General features: G+C 54.6%; 4 protein-coding genes across 4 annotated transcripts; 3 read left to right on the top strand and 1 right to left on the bottom strand.

Annotated features, from left to right (window-relative positions):
• Nucleotides 1-4,910: 4,910 nt before the first annotated feature.
• On the top strand, nucleotides 4,911-7,304 carry E0L32_001792 (uncharacterized protein; the record flags this gene model as incomplete). The annotated part of the gene is made up of 5 exons (XM_031135909.1): nucleotides 4,911-5,001; nucleotides 5,068-5,165; nucleotides 5,231-5,506; nucleotides 5,581-7,139; nucleotides 7,202-7,304. 5 exons carry the CDS (start codon nucleotides 4,911-4,913, stop codon nucleotides 7,302-7,304), a joined length of 2,127 nt encoding a protein of 708 aa, XP_030989928.1.
• Nucleotides 7,305-8,695: 1,391 nt separating this feature from the next.
• On the top strand, nucleotides 8,696-9,509 carry E0L32_001791 (uncharacterized protein; the record flags this gene model as incomplete). The annotated part of the gene is made up of 3 exons (XM_031135908.1): nucleotides 8,696-8,779; nucleotides 8,851-8,934; nucleotides 8,991-9,509. 3 exons carry the CDS (start codon nucleotides 8,696-8,698, stop codon nucleotides 9,507-9,509), a joined length of 687 nt encoding a protein of 228 aa, XP_030989927.1.
• Nucleotides 9,510-10,694: 1,185 nt separating this feature from the next.
• Nucleotides 10,695-13,587, top strand: E0L32_001790 (uncharacterized protein; the record flags this gene model as incomplete). Its single annotated transcript, XM_031135907.1, has 4 exons — nucleotides 10,695-10,787; nucleotides 10,860-10,916; nucleotides 10,988-12,506; nucleotides 12,566-13,587. The coding sequence occupies 4 exons, from the start codon at nucleotides 10,695-10,697 to the stop codon at nucleotides 13,585-13,587; spliced, it is 2,691 nt and encodes an 896-aa protein (XP_030989926.1).
• Nucleotides 13,588-14,057: 470 nt separating this feature from the next.
• E0L32_001789 (uncharacterized protein) lies at nucleotides 14,058-19,179 on the bottom strand (the record flags this gene model as incomplete). The annotated part of the gene is made up of 4 exons (XM_031135906.1): nucleotides 14,058-15,268; nucleotides 15,372-16,674; nucleotides 16,739-18,901; nucleotides 18,973-19,179. The coding sequence occupies 4 exons, from the start codon at nucleotides 19,177-19,179 to the stop codon at nucleotides 14,058-14,060; spliced, it is 4,884 nt and encodes a 1,627-aa protein (XP_030989925.1).
• Between the last annotated feature and the right edge of the window lie 30 nt (nucleotides 19,180-19,209).

Here is a 19,209-nt window from a genome sequence, read left to right as displayed (position 1 = left end):
CGGTACCTCAGCCGGGGGCGGACAAGGATTATCAGCGGAGAGGGGCCGCTAAAACAAACGCGCTTTTGCCAGCGAGCATCAGCTAAATCAGCCCAAATGAGCGGTCCACGACACCCAGAGCGCTGTAGCTACTAAGTACGCAAGTGTCGCTGATAGTTGCCCTGGAGTCTTGCAAGCACAGCAGCTATTGACCAAAAGCTTTCCCGACTCCGACAAAACAGCGGACCAAGGTCCTGCGTCGAAGGATGCGGATAGCCGTCAATGAGTCTACTGGCTCTTTGACAGATCGAGCCGGGCAGGCTGGCTTGGTCAGTGCGAGCTAGGCATTGACTTTAGCGGAAGGAACTGAACGGTGCGTGGTGGTGGGTGTGTCAAAAGGGTAAAGGGCCTTCCCCGGGGGGTAGTTAATGGATCGAAGAGAAAGACAAGAATTTCTAGGTAGGTAGGTATGGCAGATGTCGGCCCAGACTTGGCCAGGCTAGGTCGAGGGAGGGCGGGAGGTTTTGTGCAGCTCTCTCTTGCCTCGTGTGGTTCGGACTGGCACTTGCGCTCTGTGAGTGATTTTGATCTGCCGGTGTGTTGTTGAGATTCAAACTGAAGGTGGTTGAGGTGCGCGTGGCGATTGGAGCTTGTCGAACGGTGATAGCCAGAACCTACCACTACCTTACTAGGTCAAGCAACCTTGGAAGTAGGCGGCAGGCTGGCAGGCACCGGATCAAGCCCAGTCGAGCTGCACCGGTAATATCATCATATGGAGTGGATAAGGGACGCTTGTCCCGCCACGATACGGCCCTGGGTATTTCCAGACAAACAAAATGAAACCCGTCTTCCTGCGGCTGTCGGCCTTGTCCTTTAGGTCGATCCCGAAGCGACATTCATCACGAGCAGTCAAGGCTGTAGTGCTACATACGGGACGCGCGGCAATGCGCTCTACGGTAACGGTTTTCACGTATCGTGCCAACTGTTGGTACCAGTCCAAGCCTTTGCAACAGAGGATTGAGGCCTGTTGGGAGGTTCTGAACCAGAGAATGAGTCGATCGTGCCGCGAGCCGCTCGTCAGCTCGTATGTGGACAGCAAAGAGGACAGCATATGGAGTGCAATCTGTTGGTCCTCCCTGCTGGTCGACAGCCCGTACCCAGGCGGCTCGGTACGGTGAATGCTCCGGCCGGAGCACCGTGTTGTGGCAATCCCTCGTCGCGCCGCTTTTGCAAATCTCCTCGCACCCTGTCCAGGCGACAAGAGGCTTGATGGTATAGTATGGGAACGAAGTTCATCCAGGAGGCTCTCGTGACCTTCATTTCGCCGCTGCCAGAACCTCGAGAGAATGACTCTATGCATGTGATGCACAGAATCGCCGAGGGCAGCATGCACTTTTGATCCGGGTTCTTGGCAGTCGGATCTGGAGTCCTGGACTATTGCGGCAAAGCTCCATCACTCACAGGACAAGGCTTGCCCAGATTTCAAGTTCTTGCAGCCTTCCGTCGCTTGCAAAGGGACAAGGCCGTTGTACCACCGCGAGCAGATGGATGGGATGGGATGAGGCTAATCCGCTCCCCGCCTTTCCATCGTTGTTGTTTTCCTGCTGCGCATGGCAAGATTGCTACCAGCCCGACGCGCTCTCCTTGCGATGATCGATCAAGGAAATGAGGGTTGTGCACGATCAAGTCTGTATCGGCCCATTACTTGAAAAGCTCCAAGCTCGTCTTACACATGCGCCGCAGGTCAAGGAGCGGTCGGAACGCGCAGAGGAATCTTCGCCAGAATAGTCACGTCATCGAAGGTATCAGTCGTGAGTGATTCCGGGTTGAAGGCATCGGGATGCTCTAGGGAAATTTGCCAGGGTTGAAGATGAGGCCAGAGGGTAGAAGGCAAGGTGCAAGATGAGATCTGCCGAGGTTGGAAAATGTCGCGCGATTCTGTAGATGTTTGTGGTGAATTGGATCTGGATTTATGTGCTCAGTGCTTCCCAGGTTTAGGTACCTTACCTAACTTTACAGTGAGTACATGCATTAAAATGGCTAGCTTGCTTTGGTTGCTTGTAAATCTGATGGAGTGGAGGTCATGTGCCATCTGGCCTTGCAGCAAACCTCCCCAGCCAAGACCAACCCTGAACTACCAAGTGGGCGTCTGAATAGTTGACGGAAGTTCATCAGGAGCTACCTCAATCTTAACAACCAGTATCCTTGTCACATCCTTGCCCTGGAACTCGGAAGGGCTATCCCACTACCTAAATCCGATGGGCTTGATGGATAGCCAAGTACTTCTGTTAGCAGTCCGTCAACTAATCTGACCATCACTTGACTACCTAGGTAAGTACTTCGTACAGTGTCTGCAAACATGGAAACATGGGAGGGCTCACTTACATCAGGGCTGGCTTTTACTCGTTAGAAATTCATCTAGTGCTTGCTCCTTCTTGTCCTTACTGACAGAGAGAAAGATAATCTGAAGCCTCGACTATGGGATCTTACGCTAACCTCGTATTCTAAGATGACAAGTAACAATTAAGGGCGAACATGTGGGTATCAGCTGTGAGCGTGCTCGCTGCGAAGGAAGTCGGTTCCTTTCTTGAGCAATACAGTTTCGTTGAACATGTTTCCTGGGGTTCCGGGTCTGAATCGCTGGCCTCAAATAGTAACCTTGCAGATGTCTCACTTTGCATCTAGGAACCCATCAAAAATGAAGTACCGTAACTAGCTCGACCTGTTTGAGCTGAATTGAGCTGAATTCCCCACGCCAGGGGGAGCAAAACAAACACCACTGTGACATATACTCTCGGCCCGCCCCTAGACTCTCTTGTGAAGCTGCTGTTCTAATGTCTGACAAACTGCACGTTGTCTCTCCGGCTCCGGTGGTGACGAGTCAGGCCATTTAGAGAATGCGTTCGGACGGTTGGAGGGGGACAATAGAAAATGTGAACGGTACAAGTAATTGGAGCATGTCGACAATCCGCACCCGGGCCACTTTACGTGATTGGGATTTATCCAACTGCTGGGCTGCAAGTTCTCACCTGCCAGTTCAGTCGGATCCCGCAGATGGTGTTGGCGTTCCGTTCAGTTCTGACTTTGTGATAGGTATGGTGAAGATGCGCCAGCCTCGAGCAACAGCGACTGATAATCAACACGGCCACCTATTGTGAATATCTCTCCACTAAGGAGGTACCATCTATCTACTGGCCCTTTACTTTCTTTAGGGACGAAAACATTCGAGTGTGATGCCAGCTCTCTACAAACCCTCCGATGGCATTGAAGATGTCTTGAATGCATTGGTCAACCGAAGCTGGGAGAATTCTTTCAGCCCTTAGCGGGACGGCAGCCATCTGGTTCGGAGAAGCAGAAAAACCTTTTCGAATGCGCAATTACCTAATCAGAAAACGATCTAATTGTCTTGTGTCTTCTTGTACCTACTTGTACATAATGTACTTATGGACTCGACTTGACCTTTGTCAGTGTGCCTTGCTTACTCTTATATTTCTCCAAATCCCAACTGTCCGGATGTCAGATCTCTGCAGCCCGACCAGTGTTAAGCGGCGTTGCGCAATACAATATCGCACTGTCCAGCGTAGGGAATAAAGCTGCCTAGAGGAGGCTGATAGCTGGATATGCCCATGTTGTCAAAATATCAAGAAAATTCGTACACCTCATTACTCTATTTAGATGAGATGCTACAGAGCTTGCTGCTTCGAGAACCAACCCCGCATTCACTGTCGTCATTCCAGCATGTGCAGGAGAACTGTGGGGGCCATAGCTCCAAGGACAGGTACCCGAAGCTACATGATCTGAGCTAGCTTGATCGTATGTGCAGCGACAATGACGCAACATTATGATTTTATTTCTGATCCTGTTGCCCAAGAATGTTTGGCAAAGCTGCTCATGGCAACAACGACAACATCGACAACGACACGAGGGGACACGCGAAATTCCCTCGACGGCCGGCGATTGTAGCCTGCTCTGAATTCTGGATTGACCATTTGCCGGCCCGATCATGCGCCTCCCTCCTCACGTAAAGTAGATTGTTGGGGGGAAGGAAGGTTTTTTTTTTGGGGTGTCATGATACGGTTGGAAAAGGAGTTTTTCTCGCTAATGAATATTGCGTACAATCAAGATCAACCGATCGCGAAGTACCCCCATGGTACCGGGTCAATGCCGCCTAGTGGGCGCTTAGTGCGTCTTGGGCGGTCTCCATGGGCTGCAATTAGGCCGGTCTGGAGATGCTGCAGCTGCGGCACCCCCGTAGTGCGCTGTACGTCTCGACGTACAAACCCGCCTACCGCCATGACCCTGTCAACCATCCCGGCTTAGGTTACCTTTTTTTCTGATAGCGTCGAGCTCGAGAGCCAAACGGCTAGCCCGCTGTTCCCCACTGCCAGTGCCAATTGCCCAACCACCATCACCTCGTGGTCGCCTGTTCCTCGTTTCGGCCCAGATGATAGTCTTCACGCCATCCTCCTTGCGCTCATTCTCTCTGCCCACCCCGTCACAAACTTGATCCCCTTCTCCCTCGATCCTGTGCTTGTCCACCTCCCTCTCAAGCCCTCTCTGCTTGTGTTTCGTCCGTGGCGCACAGTATCATATTTGACCTCAAATCCTCCTTGTGATTCTTCATTCGTTCTTCAGCTGTTGAGAGCTCCAAGGCTCAGAGATAGCTCCGGTACCTCTCTGGTCTTCGCGATCTAGGTACCCTGTGGCAAAGTTTCTTCCAGTGGTAAGCTCTACCACACTCTGCCCTATAGACGCTTTTCTTCGCCCGATCGCAGAGGTTTCCTGTCCCTTGGCATCTCCATGCGCATCCCGATGATATGCTCTACTGAGCACTGCTCGAGATGGACCAAACACAGTGGCCCTGCTATGTATTCCGTTGATGGCTGACCATCAATCTCACAGTTCGCTTGGAGAACCCCTAGTTTGTCACCATGGCAGGAGAGGAGCGCAATGATACTCGGGAGGCCCGTGAGGTCAAGAACCACATCCTCTTCGAGATTGCCACTGAGGTCGCTCATCGAGGTACGTGATAGCTTGTTGGGAGGCCACCAGAAGATCGCGTGAACATATAACCTAACCCTACCATAGTGGGAGGCATCTATTCCGTCATCAAGTCCAAAGCTCCCGTAACGACCGCCGAGTATGGAGATAGATACACCCTTATCGGACCCCTCAACCACCAGTCTGTAAGCTCGCTTACTCCTTCTCCAACCGTCGCCTTTGGTGACGCAAGCTAATGTGCGAGCGACAGGCTGCGGTCGAGGTCGAAGAGCTGGAACCAACGACCCCCGAGCTGGCTGCTAGTATCAATGCCATGAAGGAGCGAGGTATCGGCATGTTGTACGGACGCTGGCTCATTGAAGGCGCTCCTCGCGTTCTCCTCATCGATACGAAAACGGCATACCAGTACATGGATGAGTGGAAGGCCGACCTGTGGAACGTGGCTTCGATCCCTTCCCCTCCGGGTGACGACGAGACCAACGAATCAATCGTGTTTGGCTATCTTGTTGCCTGGTTTTTGGGAGAGGTAGGTTCCGATTCGCCCAGGCCCCCGCCCGCCTGGCTGGCCTCCAGACTTCTCGCCGCTGACCCGACGTGCAGTTTGTTTGCCACGAGAAGAAGAAAGCCGTGATTGCTCATTTTCACGAGTGGCTCGCCGGTGTAGCACTTCCGCTGTGCAAGAAGCGCCGCATTGATGTCACCACCATCTTTACTACTCACGCAACCCTTCTCGGTAGGTATTTGTGCGCCGGCTCTGTCGATTTCTACAACAACCTGCAGTGGTTCGACGTGGACGCCGAGGCTGGAAAGCGCGGTATCTACCACCGTTACTGCATCGAGCGTGCCGCTGCTCACTCCTGCGACGTCTTCACCACCGTTTCCCACATCACGGCCTACGAGAGCGAGCATCTCCTGAAGCGCAAGCCAGATGGTGTGTTGCCCAATGGCCTCAACGTGACCAAGTTCTCGGCCATGCATGAGTTTCAGAATCTGCACCAGCAGTCTAAGGAGAAGATTCATGACTTTGTGCGAGGTCATTTCTACGGCCACTACGACTTCGACCCCGAGAATACCCTCTACTTCTTCACTGCTGGCCGTTACGAGTTCCGAAACAAGGGCGTCGACATGTTCATCGAAGGGCTGGCCCGTCTCAACCATCGCCTCAAGAGCGCCGGCAGCAAAACGACAGTCGTCGCGTTCATCATCATGCCTGCACAGACATCCTCACTTACGGTGGAGGCACTCAAAGGCCAGGCGGTGATCAAATCGCTCCGCGATACCGTGGACGTTATTGAGAGAGGCATTGGTCGTCGCATATTTGAGAGGTCCCTCAAGTGGCACGATGGCGATCCGCTGCCAGACGAGAAGGAGCTCATCACGGGGCAGGATCGTGTCCTGCTTCGGCGACGCCTCTTCGCCATGAAGCGGCACGGTCTGCCGCCCATCGTGACGCACAATATGGTTAATGACAGCGAAGACCCCATCCTGAACCAGATCCGCCGCGTCCAGCTCTTCAACCATCCTTCCGATCGTGTCAAGGTCGTCTTCCATCCCGAATTCCTGAACTCGGCCAACCCTGTCCTGCCCATGGACTACGACGACTTTGTGCGGGGAACCCACCTGGGCGTCTTCTCTTCCTACTATGAGCCTTGGGGTTACACACCTGCCGAGTGCACTGTGATGGGTGTCCCGAGCATCACCACCAACCTGTCCGGCTTCGGCTGTTATATGGAGGAGCTCATTGAAAACTCGAGCGACTATGGTATCTACATTGTGGACCGCCGGACCAAAGGCGTCGATGACTCGGTCAACCAGCTCACCTCATTCATGTTTGAGTTCTGTGCCAAGAGTCGCCGGCAGCGTATCAACCAACGCAACCGAACCGAGCGTCTCAGCGACTTGCTCGACTGGAAGCGCATGGGCATGGAATACGTCAAGGCCCGACAGCTGGCACTGCGCAGAGCGTACCCCGACTCTTTCAGCAGCGGCGACGAAGACGAGGACTTTATCCCGGGAGTTGAGCAAAAGATCTCACGTCCTTTCTCCGTGCCCGGTTCGCCCCGAGACCGCACTGGCATGATGACCCCGGGAGATTTTGCGAGCCTGCAGGAGGGTCGCGAGGGACTCAGCACGGAGGATTATGTTGCCTGGAAGCTTCCGTAAGTGTTCCCCTTACCTTACACTGCAGTCCAATCATCCATGATACTGACTTCCAATACAGCGAGGAGGAGGATCCTGACGAGTACCCATTCCCGTTGACCCTGAGAACTAAGCGTTCCGGTCCGGCTAGTCCCTTGGACGGTGTTCAGCTCAACGGCAACTAATTGGGCAGCTCCTGGCCGCGCATGTGGCAGACTACCTATGCCGCATGCGCGATTGCTCGAGAGATTGGCGACCTCCTCCGGGTGTTGACTTGAGGACGAGGCTATCCTTTGATGGGCCTATGGAGGCAAGGCCGGGCGAGGGGGTTGCACATACCACTGAGTCACGCTGGCAGGAGAAGAGATTGTCGAATAAATAAGCGGTTTCGAGGGACGGGCGTATGCAATGGAGGAAGAGTCGGCAGGGGCAGGCATGATAGCTACCACACTGGGTAGATATCACGCCGATTGTATTCTGATGTAAGATTGCCAGTGTTGAACCTTGCATACCGAAGCATCACATCATCATCAAACAAATTGTATAGCTTTTTATCATTTTTCTCTCAGTCCTGCTGGTTTTTGTCTGGCCAAATGGCCCAGTATTCCACACGCCCACGGCTTTGACATGTTTTTTCTCTCCCACTAGATATGTAGGAAGCAGATAACCCGCTTGGAGACGGGGAAGAACAGTCGCTTCCTCTTATCCAATGGCGTCATCTCCCAGGTTATGGGTGCCAAGGATGACAAGATCAGTGATGTTTGAATCGTGCCTGGCCGCGGCCTCCGGCGTCCCCGTCAGCCTCGGGAACTACCCAGGTACGGAGTAGTACAGTTACCCAGGTAGATTTTTCTGGTTCGGTGCTCACATCATTGGTGCAGCCGGGGTTCAACCGTTTTCGGGAAACCGTTTAATGCTGTCCTCAACTTGACATTCTGGTTGTGATTTCCGCATGTCCACACACCTAACCACTGGGTGGTCATGGCTTACAAGTCCTAGGAGCCAAACTCGGGATGAATTCTAGACAGTTCCAAGGTGTGGTACCTAAGCAACAAGCTATTGTGTAGGTACCTATTCACTACCTACAATGGCGGTAGGCGGTAGGCTGGTGAGGTGGGCAGTACTGCCAATTGCATGCCTATTGACAGCCCAACTATTTTGGGCACACTACAAATACCTTACCTAGAAAAAGACTGGGGTGCTTTTCGCCTCCCAAAAGGCTCATAATTAGTCACTGCGCTTCAAACACACCGCCCGCGAGTTGTCCGTGCTTTCCGATAAGGCCTTGACGTCCCTGAAACCGAATCTGCCCCCGCCATCGGCGACGCGCCACTGGAAACCGGAAACGCAGTAACCTGACTCAACCCTGCAATCCCTTCCATACGATCGCTCGGATCTCTTTTGTTCAGACCGTCGCGTGGAAGCATATTTCTCCTTTTCCCCTTTTCTCACCAAAGGAACAAAGCGAAGAAGAAAAGGTCAGGGCGGAAAACAGGCCAGATTCTGCACACCTCAACGCCATTCCATTCTCACTTTGAAGGACCCGGTTGGGACATCCCCACTTGAGAGCACAGCCATGGCTTCTCGTGCTGGCGGCGCGAAACAACGCCTGATGACGGAACTCAGAGACCTCCAGAAGGAGAAATGGGTCAATATCGATGTAAGTCTGGTCCCGCCTGGCCTCCTTCCATTCCAGATGTGACGTGTGGCTGACCATGACCTCCAAACCAGCCTGACCAGGCAAACCTCTTCCGATGGCGATTCGCGCTCATTGTGATCAACCCCGACAGCGACTTCTATGGTGCCTATCTGAGGGTCAGTGGCTGGCCCTTGTGTGTTCCATCACGATCGACTGCTGACGTGTGCCGCAGGCCGAGATGACTTTCACCGACGACTACCCCTACTCACCGCCCAAGTTCCGATTCCTCACCCCAGTCTACCACGCCAACGTCTATCCAGATGGACAGTTGTGCATCTCGATCCTCCACAAGCCTGGCAACGACAACATGTCGGGAGAGGAGGCCAGCGAGCGATGGTCGCCGCTCCAAGGCGTCGAGTCGGTCCTGCGATCCGTCCTTCTGCTCCTCGATGACCCGGAAATCGGCTCCCCCGCCAACGTCGACGCCGGTATTTTATACCGTGACTACCGGGCCAAGTACCAGGCCAAGGCCAAGGCGACCGTAGAGGAGTCACAAAAGGACATGCCCGATGGCTTTGTCATGCCGGCGACTTTCGATGCGCCCCCTCCTCAGAAGATGGAGGATGACGATGCCTTCTGGGCTGAGAGTGATGAAGAGTTCGATTTTGGCGGCAGTGACACAGGCGAGGATGATGAGATGGAGGACTTTGAGGAAGACAAGGAGGATGCCTCGGAGGACGAGGAGTCTTGAGCCAGCGGCTCCCTCCCAACGACCATGGTGGCCTCTGTGAGGCGGTTGGAAGGAACCGAGCTTGGCAGGGCCCAAACCCGACTTAACCCCTTTCACCTTGACGACAAGAAGGCAAGGGGAGGCGTCTCCCTTCTTCCACGACTCGACTCGATTGATTATATGCATAGCGGACTTGGTGTGATACACCTTTGAGAGGACGGCGTTTCGACCATGCACTTTCCATAGGCGACAGGCGTCTCTGTTTAACCAACATAGGTGGACTTTCTGACAGACGGTATAGCATTCTGCTTACTTGATTGCTTGCAACTTTTGGCTTTTGACTTTACTTGGTTTCTTTCCCTACTCTTCCCCCCCTCCCTTTAGTTAGAACATGACCTGCTATCCTACTTGAGAGGACAAAGGACATAGTCCACAGTGTAATACAGGCGTGTACATGATCTGGCCTGCAGATCTTATGCGGGGATATATCAACATGGTTTACATGCAAGCGGATGTTCATGATGGTCACAGAGTAAGAGGAGACATCCATGGATGTCATCTTTCCAGCGAGGGCGCACTCCAGAGTGATCTGGTGGATTATGTGTAGTTCCAGGTCGCTGAGTGACAGCACTGACCCCCACTGTTTATCCCCAGAACAGGCCCAGTTCTTGAGGCTGGAAGGGTGGCCCGGGTACCTAATCAACGTTAGCCGCTGTACTACCTCAACTCCTGCTAGCGCTACCTTAGGTCAGGTAGCTGATTCTACCCCCCGCCGCTCTGCCATGTGATGGCAAGCTCGTCATCACCAAACCTCCAAGTTTGTTGCACAATCGCATCCCAACTCTCTGTCTGTAGACCTGGCTCGCAGCACCAGCACCAGCAGCCACAGCAGCGGCTTACTACACACTCCCCAAGATTTTTCTTGCATAGCATCAAGGCAGCTTTGTAATCATTTCACTTTCTCTCTATCTCTCCCTCTCTCGCACACACACACACACACTGTCTCTCTTTCTAGCTCGCTCATTTGCCCGCTGATCCTTATGCTGGAGCCTTTTGGCTGCCGATTACGGTGAATCTTTGGCTGCCGCCGATCGTCCACTCTTCCGCCTCCTGCCCAGTCCATGACATGGCGCCTAGTTGCACCGGCTACTTTACATAATCACGAACTCGTCACCTTGCAAGGGTTGGGCATTTGAGATCAAGGAGATGGAGCCGACCGAGGACCTCATTCTGCAGGTCTGCGAGTTCACGTCTCTAGATCCTGGATCAGATCGAAACTTGGTTGCTGCCGCACTAAGGGTATGTCACAAGCTGTAGAATTCTACTCCCTCCTACGTCCTCGCATCAGGCTGACCAAGTATTGATTGCTAGGAAAAGCATTGCAATGTGGAAGCAGTGGTAACAGAGTTTTACAATGACGAGGCCAAGGTTCGTTTCGATTCCTGCTTCAACCCCCCTCCCATTGCCCTAACTCCTTTGCTGACATACACGGTCATTAGTTCCGTAGCAGGCATCGATGGGACGAAGGCATGTTCGCAGTGCCCAGAGATGGACCTATCGATACTATCCCCTCCTTCAATATCGATGCTCCGAGCGACGAGCACATCATTCACGGCGTGTCGCCGTCGCATGTGGAACAGCTGCCCCCGTCTCGCCCACCCTCGAGAACCCATTCGCCGCTGGGTAGACCGGCGGATTCGAACGACCAGGTCTCGGGCGGCATGCCCAGCATACGGGAGCAGGAAGATGTTGAGTTGCAACGGGCTTTGGCCGAATCGGCGGCCACCGGGCTGGCCAACGGCGACGCCACTCTTCCCTACTTTGGGCCTGCCAACCGCTCTGAATATGACCAGGCGCAGTGGGCAATGGTACCTCTGAACAGCGAGTCACCAGAGCCGGGGGCTTCTGGTAGGAAGCGAGTGGAGGGCGTCCCGGCCTTCCTACGCTGCCGGCAGGTCGGTGACAGCAGGCACCGTCTCGGCGGCCTGTTGACCGTCTTTCATGAGATACCCGTGGCACGTAATGCTCTCCTCTCTTCTGGTGCGCCTGCCGACACGTATGGACATGACTCGGACTGGTACAAGGGCACCAGAATCGAACTCCCCGGACAGTTGTCGCAGCCGGACAACCCTTGGCTTGATGTTCGACCCGAGTTCTCGCAAGAGCTGCATCGCCTCATGGCCTTCCTGGACCTGACAGATCGGAGCTATGGCACAGCAGACGTCTTGATCGACATTAGGCGTGCCCAAGCCTGGGGCAACGACTTTGACAGGGACTTTTTTGACGCGCTAAAGCAAGCGAATATAGATGAGAACGGCGGTCTGAAAGAAGAGATTGTCCCACTGTTCACCGGGGTCGAGGATCTGACAGTCCCCGAAGACCAGCGTGAGATGGAGGCCGCAGCGCTATTCGATGTCAGGATTCCCGAGTGGCAGCTGGGCCAGCCGCTGAGCCTTTACAATTTGATGGACCAGATGATATGGGGTAGCATGGTTCCTTCGGATGAAGAACGCATGGGGCAATCGAGGCGGGCGGCTCTCAGCGTGCCAGGAGCGGTCGTGACCATGCGCTTCACCCTCGAGGAACAGACTTCCTTCGCCAGCTTTGAGATCCCGGAACTCTGGTACGCAGACAGGTACCTCAAGGATAACAACGATCGGGTATCCGATTTGCGACGTCAGATAGGCCAGGTCTACGAGACGCTCAACAAGGCCGCCATAGCAAAGGAGAGGATCACCAAGTGGTGCCAGCCGAGCACGGGGAAGTGGGTGGATAGGTGCCAGCTGAGCGAGGCTTGCATTCGAATGCACCAGGGCAAGATCACTCGCATGAGGGCGGACGCGCTGTGGCGCAGACACGAGGAGCTGAAAGATACCGACCAGGCCTTTGAGTATCGCCCTGGGGTCGTGGATCACCTCATCGAGCTCACCGACGAGGAAGAGAGATTCGCCGCGCATCATGAAGCATGTGCAACGATTCACGAGAGGAAGATAGCCGGGATCAACAAGAAGCTCAAAGGTATGTGTTTTGGTCCGTGCCTTGGTGCTATTGATGCAATCACTCTAACAAACTGGCAGTTTTGGAACGCGAACAAAAGACATGCGAGGAGCTCCTTCACGAGCTAAGCTCGCGCTACACAGTGCCTTCGAACGAGTTAGACTGGCACCCGACGCAGGTGTACTACCTCCAGGGTGTCGTGATCAACCCCGACACGGTCTACGTCCATCAGCATGTTGAGCCGGATCTTATCGAGCTCGAAGATACCACGGCTCCGGAGGACAAGTGGTGGCTCCTCGGCTACCTCCCGAGCGAGGAGAACCCTGTCAAAGCCGAAGTCACTACGTTCGAGGCCGTTCAGCGGCACTTCACCTCATGCTCGCGAGAGGACACGCCGATATGCGTCTATGCCGACGCTCGCGCCCTCGCAGCACAGCGCCTACCGCTCACGGAGGCTCAGCGCACTTTTGTACGCTTCGACAACCGCCTCTTTAAGCAGGAGCTCCTCGAAGAAGTCCCTTCTTCAGCGACGGCAGCACGCGAGGCGCGTAAGCGTGCGTCGATCGGCACTCCAGCCTCGCCCCCTAAGCGGCTGCAGCGTTCGGGGAGTGACGACTCGATGGCGACAAACCGGGCCTCTGTGGGTGGTGATCTCAGCGACCGCGACGAGTTGGAGACGGCGGCCGCTGCTGGAGGTGCGGACGACTTAATTTTCTCGGACTTTGTGCACCATAACAGCAACGACGACGACGGCGGCTCGGCCATGTTGCTAGACATATCTGTTTCTGGTCCAGCCAGCGGTGGCGGCAGCAAGTACCCGGCGGCCCTCGAGGCGCCCAATGGGGTCAGGCAGAACGGGGCGGGCGTCGAGCCGAGGGCTACAGAGATGGTGGAGCTTCCTATCCGGCACAACAGCAGCAGCGGCGACGAGAAGGACACCAGTAACAAGCCAGCACGGAACGAAGTCGTCGGGGAGGCCAACAGTAACAACAACAGCAGGCCTGCTGCTGCGGCTGCGGCGAGAAGCGAGCGAGCGAAGACGGCATCTTTCATTGCTGACTGGGACAACCCGGAGGGCAAGCTCGTCGAGACGGAGTGGTGAGGGAACGCATGTGGTTGGCGTTGCATGAAAGCGAAGCGGCACGATGGGCCCTTTGGCTCGGCGCTTGCATTTTTCTCCTAGTTGTCGTGCTATCACAAATGCAAATGGTGTACATAGCAGGATACCCCCCCCTTTGCAGTAGATTCTAGACTTGTCAAACCATCAAATGAACGGCGAAGATTTACAAATGCTCCTGTTGATATATTCGGCTGTTAAAGTGTTGCTCGTGCATGAATGAGCATCGTGCATTTGTCAACAGGGGCACTCCTTTGTTCGACGGGTATCTTATTTGCAAAACATCCTATCCGTTCAGTGCCACTACTATTTAGTGTCCCATGTTGAAAGGTCCGTTCATCCTATCTATTTCCGTCCTCATGCATGCAGCGATCCAGAGTCGGCTGGAGAGAGAGACCCTGATAGGAACAGTGCGCCCATCCCTGAGGCCGGCTCCGAACCCAAACATGATATAATCAGGCAGCGAGGTCGTACAAGATACACTTGCCCGTCCTCGAGCTGTGCACAAATGCGTTCCGCGGGCCCCCGGCATGATGGTGTTCCCGTGCCCACGTCTCCAGCACGTCCCGCAGCTCCCGCACCGCCGGCCTCTCCTCGGCCTTGACGCCCTGCTCGGCCCGCCGCCAGCTCGACAGGTCCGAAAGACACGTGCGCTGCACGAGGTCGAGCGCCTGGTCGCTCGCGTCGACGGCCGCGATGGGCCCCTCGCGCAGCGAGTCGGCAAGCTTGGCCGCGCTGGCCTGCGCCTGCTCCGCGATGGCGTACTGGTCGTGCTTCTTGCCACCGCCGCCGCCGCCGCCACCTCCGCCACCTCCCTTCTTCTTGCCTCCGCCGCCCCCCTGGCTCGAGGCCTCGACGACATGGACGACGCGGTCCCGATCCGGCCCCGCCGTCGCGCTCGGCGGCTCCGAAGACAGCGAGAGCGCGCCGCGCGACTTGACCTGGGTGCGGAGCTCCCGCTCGCGGATCTCGGCGCGGAGCCAGGGGACGAGGCGCGATGCGGGCATCTCGACGTCCTGCGTGTCCTTCTTCGACTGCGACTTGATCTTGAGGCTGTCCTGCTTGACGATGACGATCCACGAGTGCTGCTCGCCGCGGTGCTTCATGGCCAGGTCCTCTGGCGAGCGGGCGTCCTTGGCGAGCTCGGCGCTGATGTCGTGGGACCACAGGGTCTGCAAGATCTCGAGGCCAGAGGTACGCAAGAGGACGGGGTCGAAACTAGCGACCAGCACATCGCACCGCTTTGCTCCAAAGACGCCGTGGCCCTCGTCGTCGGCCATGGCCCGCTTCAACTGCGCCTTGCTGCCCGTTTTTGCCGGAGCCTGGGCCAATTTCTCCCAGTTCAGGGTGAAGCCCACGGCATGGCGTTCTTCAAACTGGGTCCCGATGCGTGGACGGTGCTCCTTGATGAGACTGTCGTAACGCCCGCCTGCCGCAAACACGTCCTTGGTCTTCTTGTCCAGCAGGCAGGCAAACATGATCCCCCCAGAAAAGAACACTTCGTTCCACGTATTAAGCGGGCAGATGTAGACTTTGTGGGTTAGTCCGAATTTGCTACAATACTCGGCAACTTCGCGGAGATGGGCGATTGTCGGCGCGGCCTTCTGATACAGATTAGTCCCCTGGAAGATGGCCTTGAGCTTGTTGAATGCCTTCCCGGGGGAGTCTAACTCGCCGTGTTAGCTGTCTGCATCACGCAATGGCAAGGAACGGGTACTCGCCTCTAAAGTCAAACTTTTCCAGAGCGTCAATGCTCGTTGCAGACGCACCAATCAGGGGTGAGCGCAGCTCAGTTCGGATCTTTTGCCAGGTAGTATTGCGGATGTGCAGGTTGCTGAGGCAATCTGCAACCGCGCGGCGAGCTCCAGAATCGATTCCGCAAAAGTCAAAGATCAGATGGAGCAAGTCCGAATGGCCCAGTTGAAAAGACATGGGCTGTGAGTATAGAAAGGGGAAGACCTGTATGATCTCGTCGATGACTTTGATTACCTCGGCTTCCTTGAGCGCAAAGTCCAGTGTGTCGGTTGTCACAATGTCAAAATCGACCTCCCCAAACATGCTTGGTTGTCTTCCGCCAGTACCATTGGTCTTGTCGCGATAGACATTACCAAACGAGTAGGACCTCTGCACCACAGCGGCATTGGCATTCTTGGCCAACGATCTGGCATGGCCCATCGTCAGGTCAAAGGGCAGCTGAACAAGTGTTCCGCTCTGATCGAGTAGCTGAACCACGTTCTTGTTATACAAGGACGATCGTGGGTACAGGCCATGTCTTGGAACCTCAACAGCGCCGTGCCGCCGAAAGACTGATGTCAATGCATCCCTGACCGAGTATTGCCTCATCAAGTCAGCAGCTGTCGTAGCGGATGTAGACATGTCCCACGCATAGTCCCTGGCGGGGTCGACCGGCTGGCTGAATAGCATGGACAGCATCTTCTCGTAATATGGAGAGTTCGGGTCGGACAAACCGGCCAGAGCACGCCTCATCGCCTCGCTCTCCATCTGAACAGGCAGCTTGCCGCTCTTGAGCAGCTCAACGCTAGATGGACGCTCCTTAGGATTGTGCGTGACCAATGATAATATTATCTCGATTTGCGTCTTTTCCTTGGGCTTGAAATCAAGCGGAAGCGTTGGTGGTGATGCGCGGAGCTTCGTCAGTACGTCGGCACGTTGCATGCCAAGCATAGGCGGATAGCACATCTCAAAGAAGAATATGCCAAGTGAGTACATGTCGACTTTGGGTGTGTATGAACCGCTTCCTCCAGTACGGACCTCGGGGGCAACGTAGACAGAGGTGCCGATGCTCCTGGTCTCGTCGACAGTATCGACATTGGATGACAGGAGGTTCTTGTCCCCTGCTAACTGGCCAATGGTGGCGAGACCAAAATCGCCAATCTTGACATTGTCGACAGCTTCAGGGCCAACGCTGATGAAGATATTCTCGGGTTTCAAATCGCGATGCACAATACCAAGGCTGTGAATGTGTGCTAGGCCCTCGAGGATTTGGCGAAAGAGCCGCCAGGCTTCTTGTGTGTCCTTCGAAAGATTTCGCTGAATCAAGTCCCGCAGTGTCTGTGAGGGTCGGTCAGCTGGACCAGGTAACTTACTAAGTAGAATGTGGAAGAAATAAACTCACCCTCTTCTCGCAGTACTCCATGGATATATACATAACCGTACGGTAGCCCCGCTGACTGAACCTACGAGGGCGTTTCCGCTCGACTAGATTGCGAACACTATTGGACCCCAAGTCCTCAATAGTGTCATCGTCGTCCTCGTCATCCGAAGCTGTCTCATCCCCATCCTCTGAATCTTCCTCATCTATTACACCAAGGTCATCGTCCTCATCTGAATCATCGTCGAATACTATGCCGCCGTCCTGATGACCGCTTGAGGATACAAAGTCCAGTCCGGCACTCTTGGTATTCGTGAACTGAATATCAAACTGTCCATTGGAGAAATCATCACTGAATTCCCCGGTAGACTTGTCCTCCAAAAGGGTGGAACTATCAGGAACATTTTCGGTCCATGCGGTATAGTAGCGGACAACGGCGGGATGGCTCAACTGAGACAGGAGTCTGACTTCCTTAAGAATATTGGAGAGACTTTCCTCGGAGCGCTGTGTGATCTTTTTGATAGCATATATCTGGCCATCGAGCTTTCTCCGAGCTTTGACGACTTCCCCGAACCCGCCTTTCCCAAGGCGGCCTTCCTCCACGTAGTCCTCTTGATATCTAGAGCCTGCACGAATCATCGAGTCTTGTCGGGCCCCAGCTGAAAGAGCCCGGGTCAAGGAGGTAGTCGAGCCAGAAGTGATGGCATTTGAGTTCTCGGCATAGACAGGAGCATCTATCGCCAAGAACTCACTTGCCGCAAGATCGAAGGCTCTGGGTCGCCTCTTTGGCTCCAAAGTGAAGAACTTGGACACCAGCTCCTCTAGCGAGTCCGATATTGCCACGGAGTTCATGAAGACCTTGGGAGAAGAGTACTTTTGGTACACGTTCAGGCTGAATATCATTTGGAGAAAGACGACTCCAAAATCCCATATATCGGTCTTGTAGGTATAACTTGGCTCAGATAGGCTTGCAATCTCGGGCGGTAGCCAGTATGCACTCTTCGCAGTCCTCATTGAAGCCATCGCACGCCGTTTTGCGTGTATGGTGTGCAATTCTCGCTGGAAACTCGCGTCAGCCAACTTTGGAACGATGTTCCCGTTGCTTTCGCGGAAGAGGAGGATGTTGCTAGGGTGTATGTCCCCGTGCACAACATTGCTGTTGTGGAGGAAATTCAGAGCATCGAGAAGATCTCTTGACCAAGACCTGACCTTGGCAACCTCAATCTGGCCAGCAAGATCCAACAAGTCTTCGAGAGATCCCTTCTCCGCCAGCAGAGTCAAGACACTGACTGTGTAGGTGCTGGAATCCGGCATTTCATCTGCAGCGAGGTCCTTTTCGATGCGGAAGCCGAGCACTTGCAGAATGTTCTCCGAGTTCTTTGAGCCGCGGAGATCCTTTACGATCCTGAGCTTCGTCTCCAGTTCCTGCCTCTGCTTGAAAAACTGGGCATTGTCACTGCCATTGGGTCGTAGTTTTGTCTGTTTCAACGCCAGACTTGGGCATGTATCACCATCGGCGAGAGCAGGTCGCACAACGCACACGGTCGATATGGGACCATGCCGATATGGTACCATGCCCGTGACAACTCTGAAAGAGGTGGTGTTGCCTGCAGCGTCGGTCCAGTTGCAGACCTCATCAAAAGTGATGGGCTCGATGCTGGAAATGTCTTCGGCAGACCGCGTGGGTGATCGGCTGCTGTGACCTTTTTTCCGGGACTGCTTGGCCCTGGTAGTTTCGCGGTCCTTTTGCAACTCCACTTCCTTCTCTACCTTGGCCCTCATAGCTAGCGCCTCCTTCTCCAGGAGCTCACGTTGCTTTCGGTCTTCCTTCTCCTTCTCCTTCTGAGCGAACTTGGCTGCTTCAGCTTCGTGAACTGCGCGCTCTTCCTCCAAGGAGGGCAACTTCTGGCCAGCAGCCCGATGAGCTGCCGCGTCCTCGAGGACGTCCTTGATGTCCTCGACCAAGTCAACAATCAGCTCATTCTCTTCCGCTGCGAAGGCTTTCGACTTGGTCTGGATCAGCCTCTGAATCTTGTAGACCGTGCCCTCATAGAGGTGATCATGGTTCTTGACAGTGATAAGTGGTGGTGATCTGGGATACGTGGCTGTAAACACCACGGCCAAAGTCAAGGCAAAGTCTGGGTTCTGGGTTGCCCTGACGTGGATATCAAAGGCAGGTTCTGATTTCTGTCCATGTTGGTGACTTCTTGTCAGCTTGTTGGACCGCGGAATGGGTGTCTTGAGTGCTGTTGGCTCACCTTCCAGGCATGGTGAGCAGCCTCGTGATCTATGAAGTCTTCCTGGAAGACTGACCTGAGTACGAGCAGCTCATTCTGCTGCCGTTCCTCATATTGTGTCGTAGTGGTGGGAGCTGGACCAGGCGCCTTCAGGCCGGGAAAGCTATTATCGTTCTTCTTGGGCGACTTGTTGGGCTGCTTCCATGGTGCTGTTGTTCTCGAGGCCATATTGGCATTCACAATACTTGTTGATGAGTC

This window comes from Thyridium curvatum, assembly GCF_004353045.1.
Source record: "Thyridium curvatum strain D216 chromosome Unknown NODE_7_length_750237_cov_83.650653, whole genome shotgun sequence".
In the NCBI taxonomy this organism is placed as follows: domain Eukaryota; kingdom Fungi; phylum Ascomycota; class Sordariomycetes; order Thyridiales; family Thyridiaceae; genus Thyridium; species Thyridium curvatum.
This window is presented reverse-complemented; position numbering and strand designations above follow the sequence as displayed.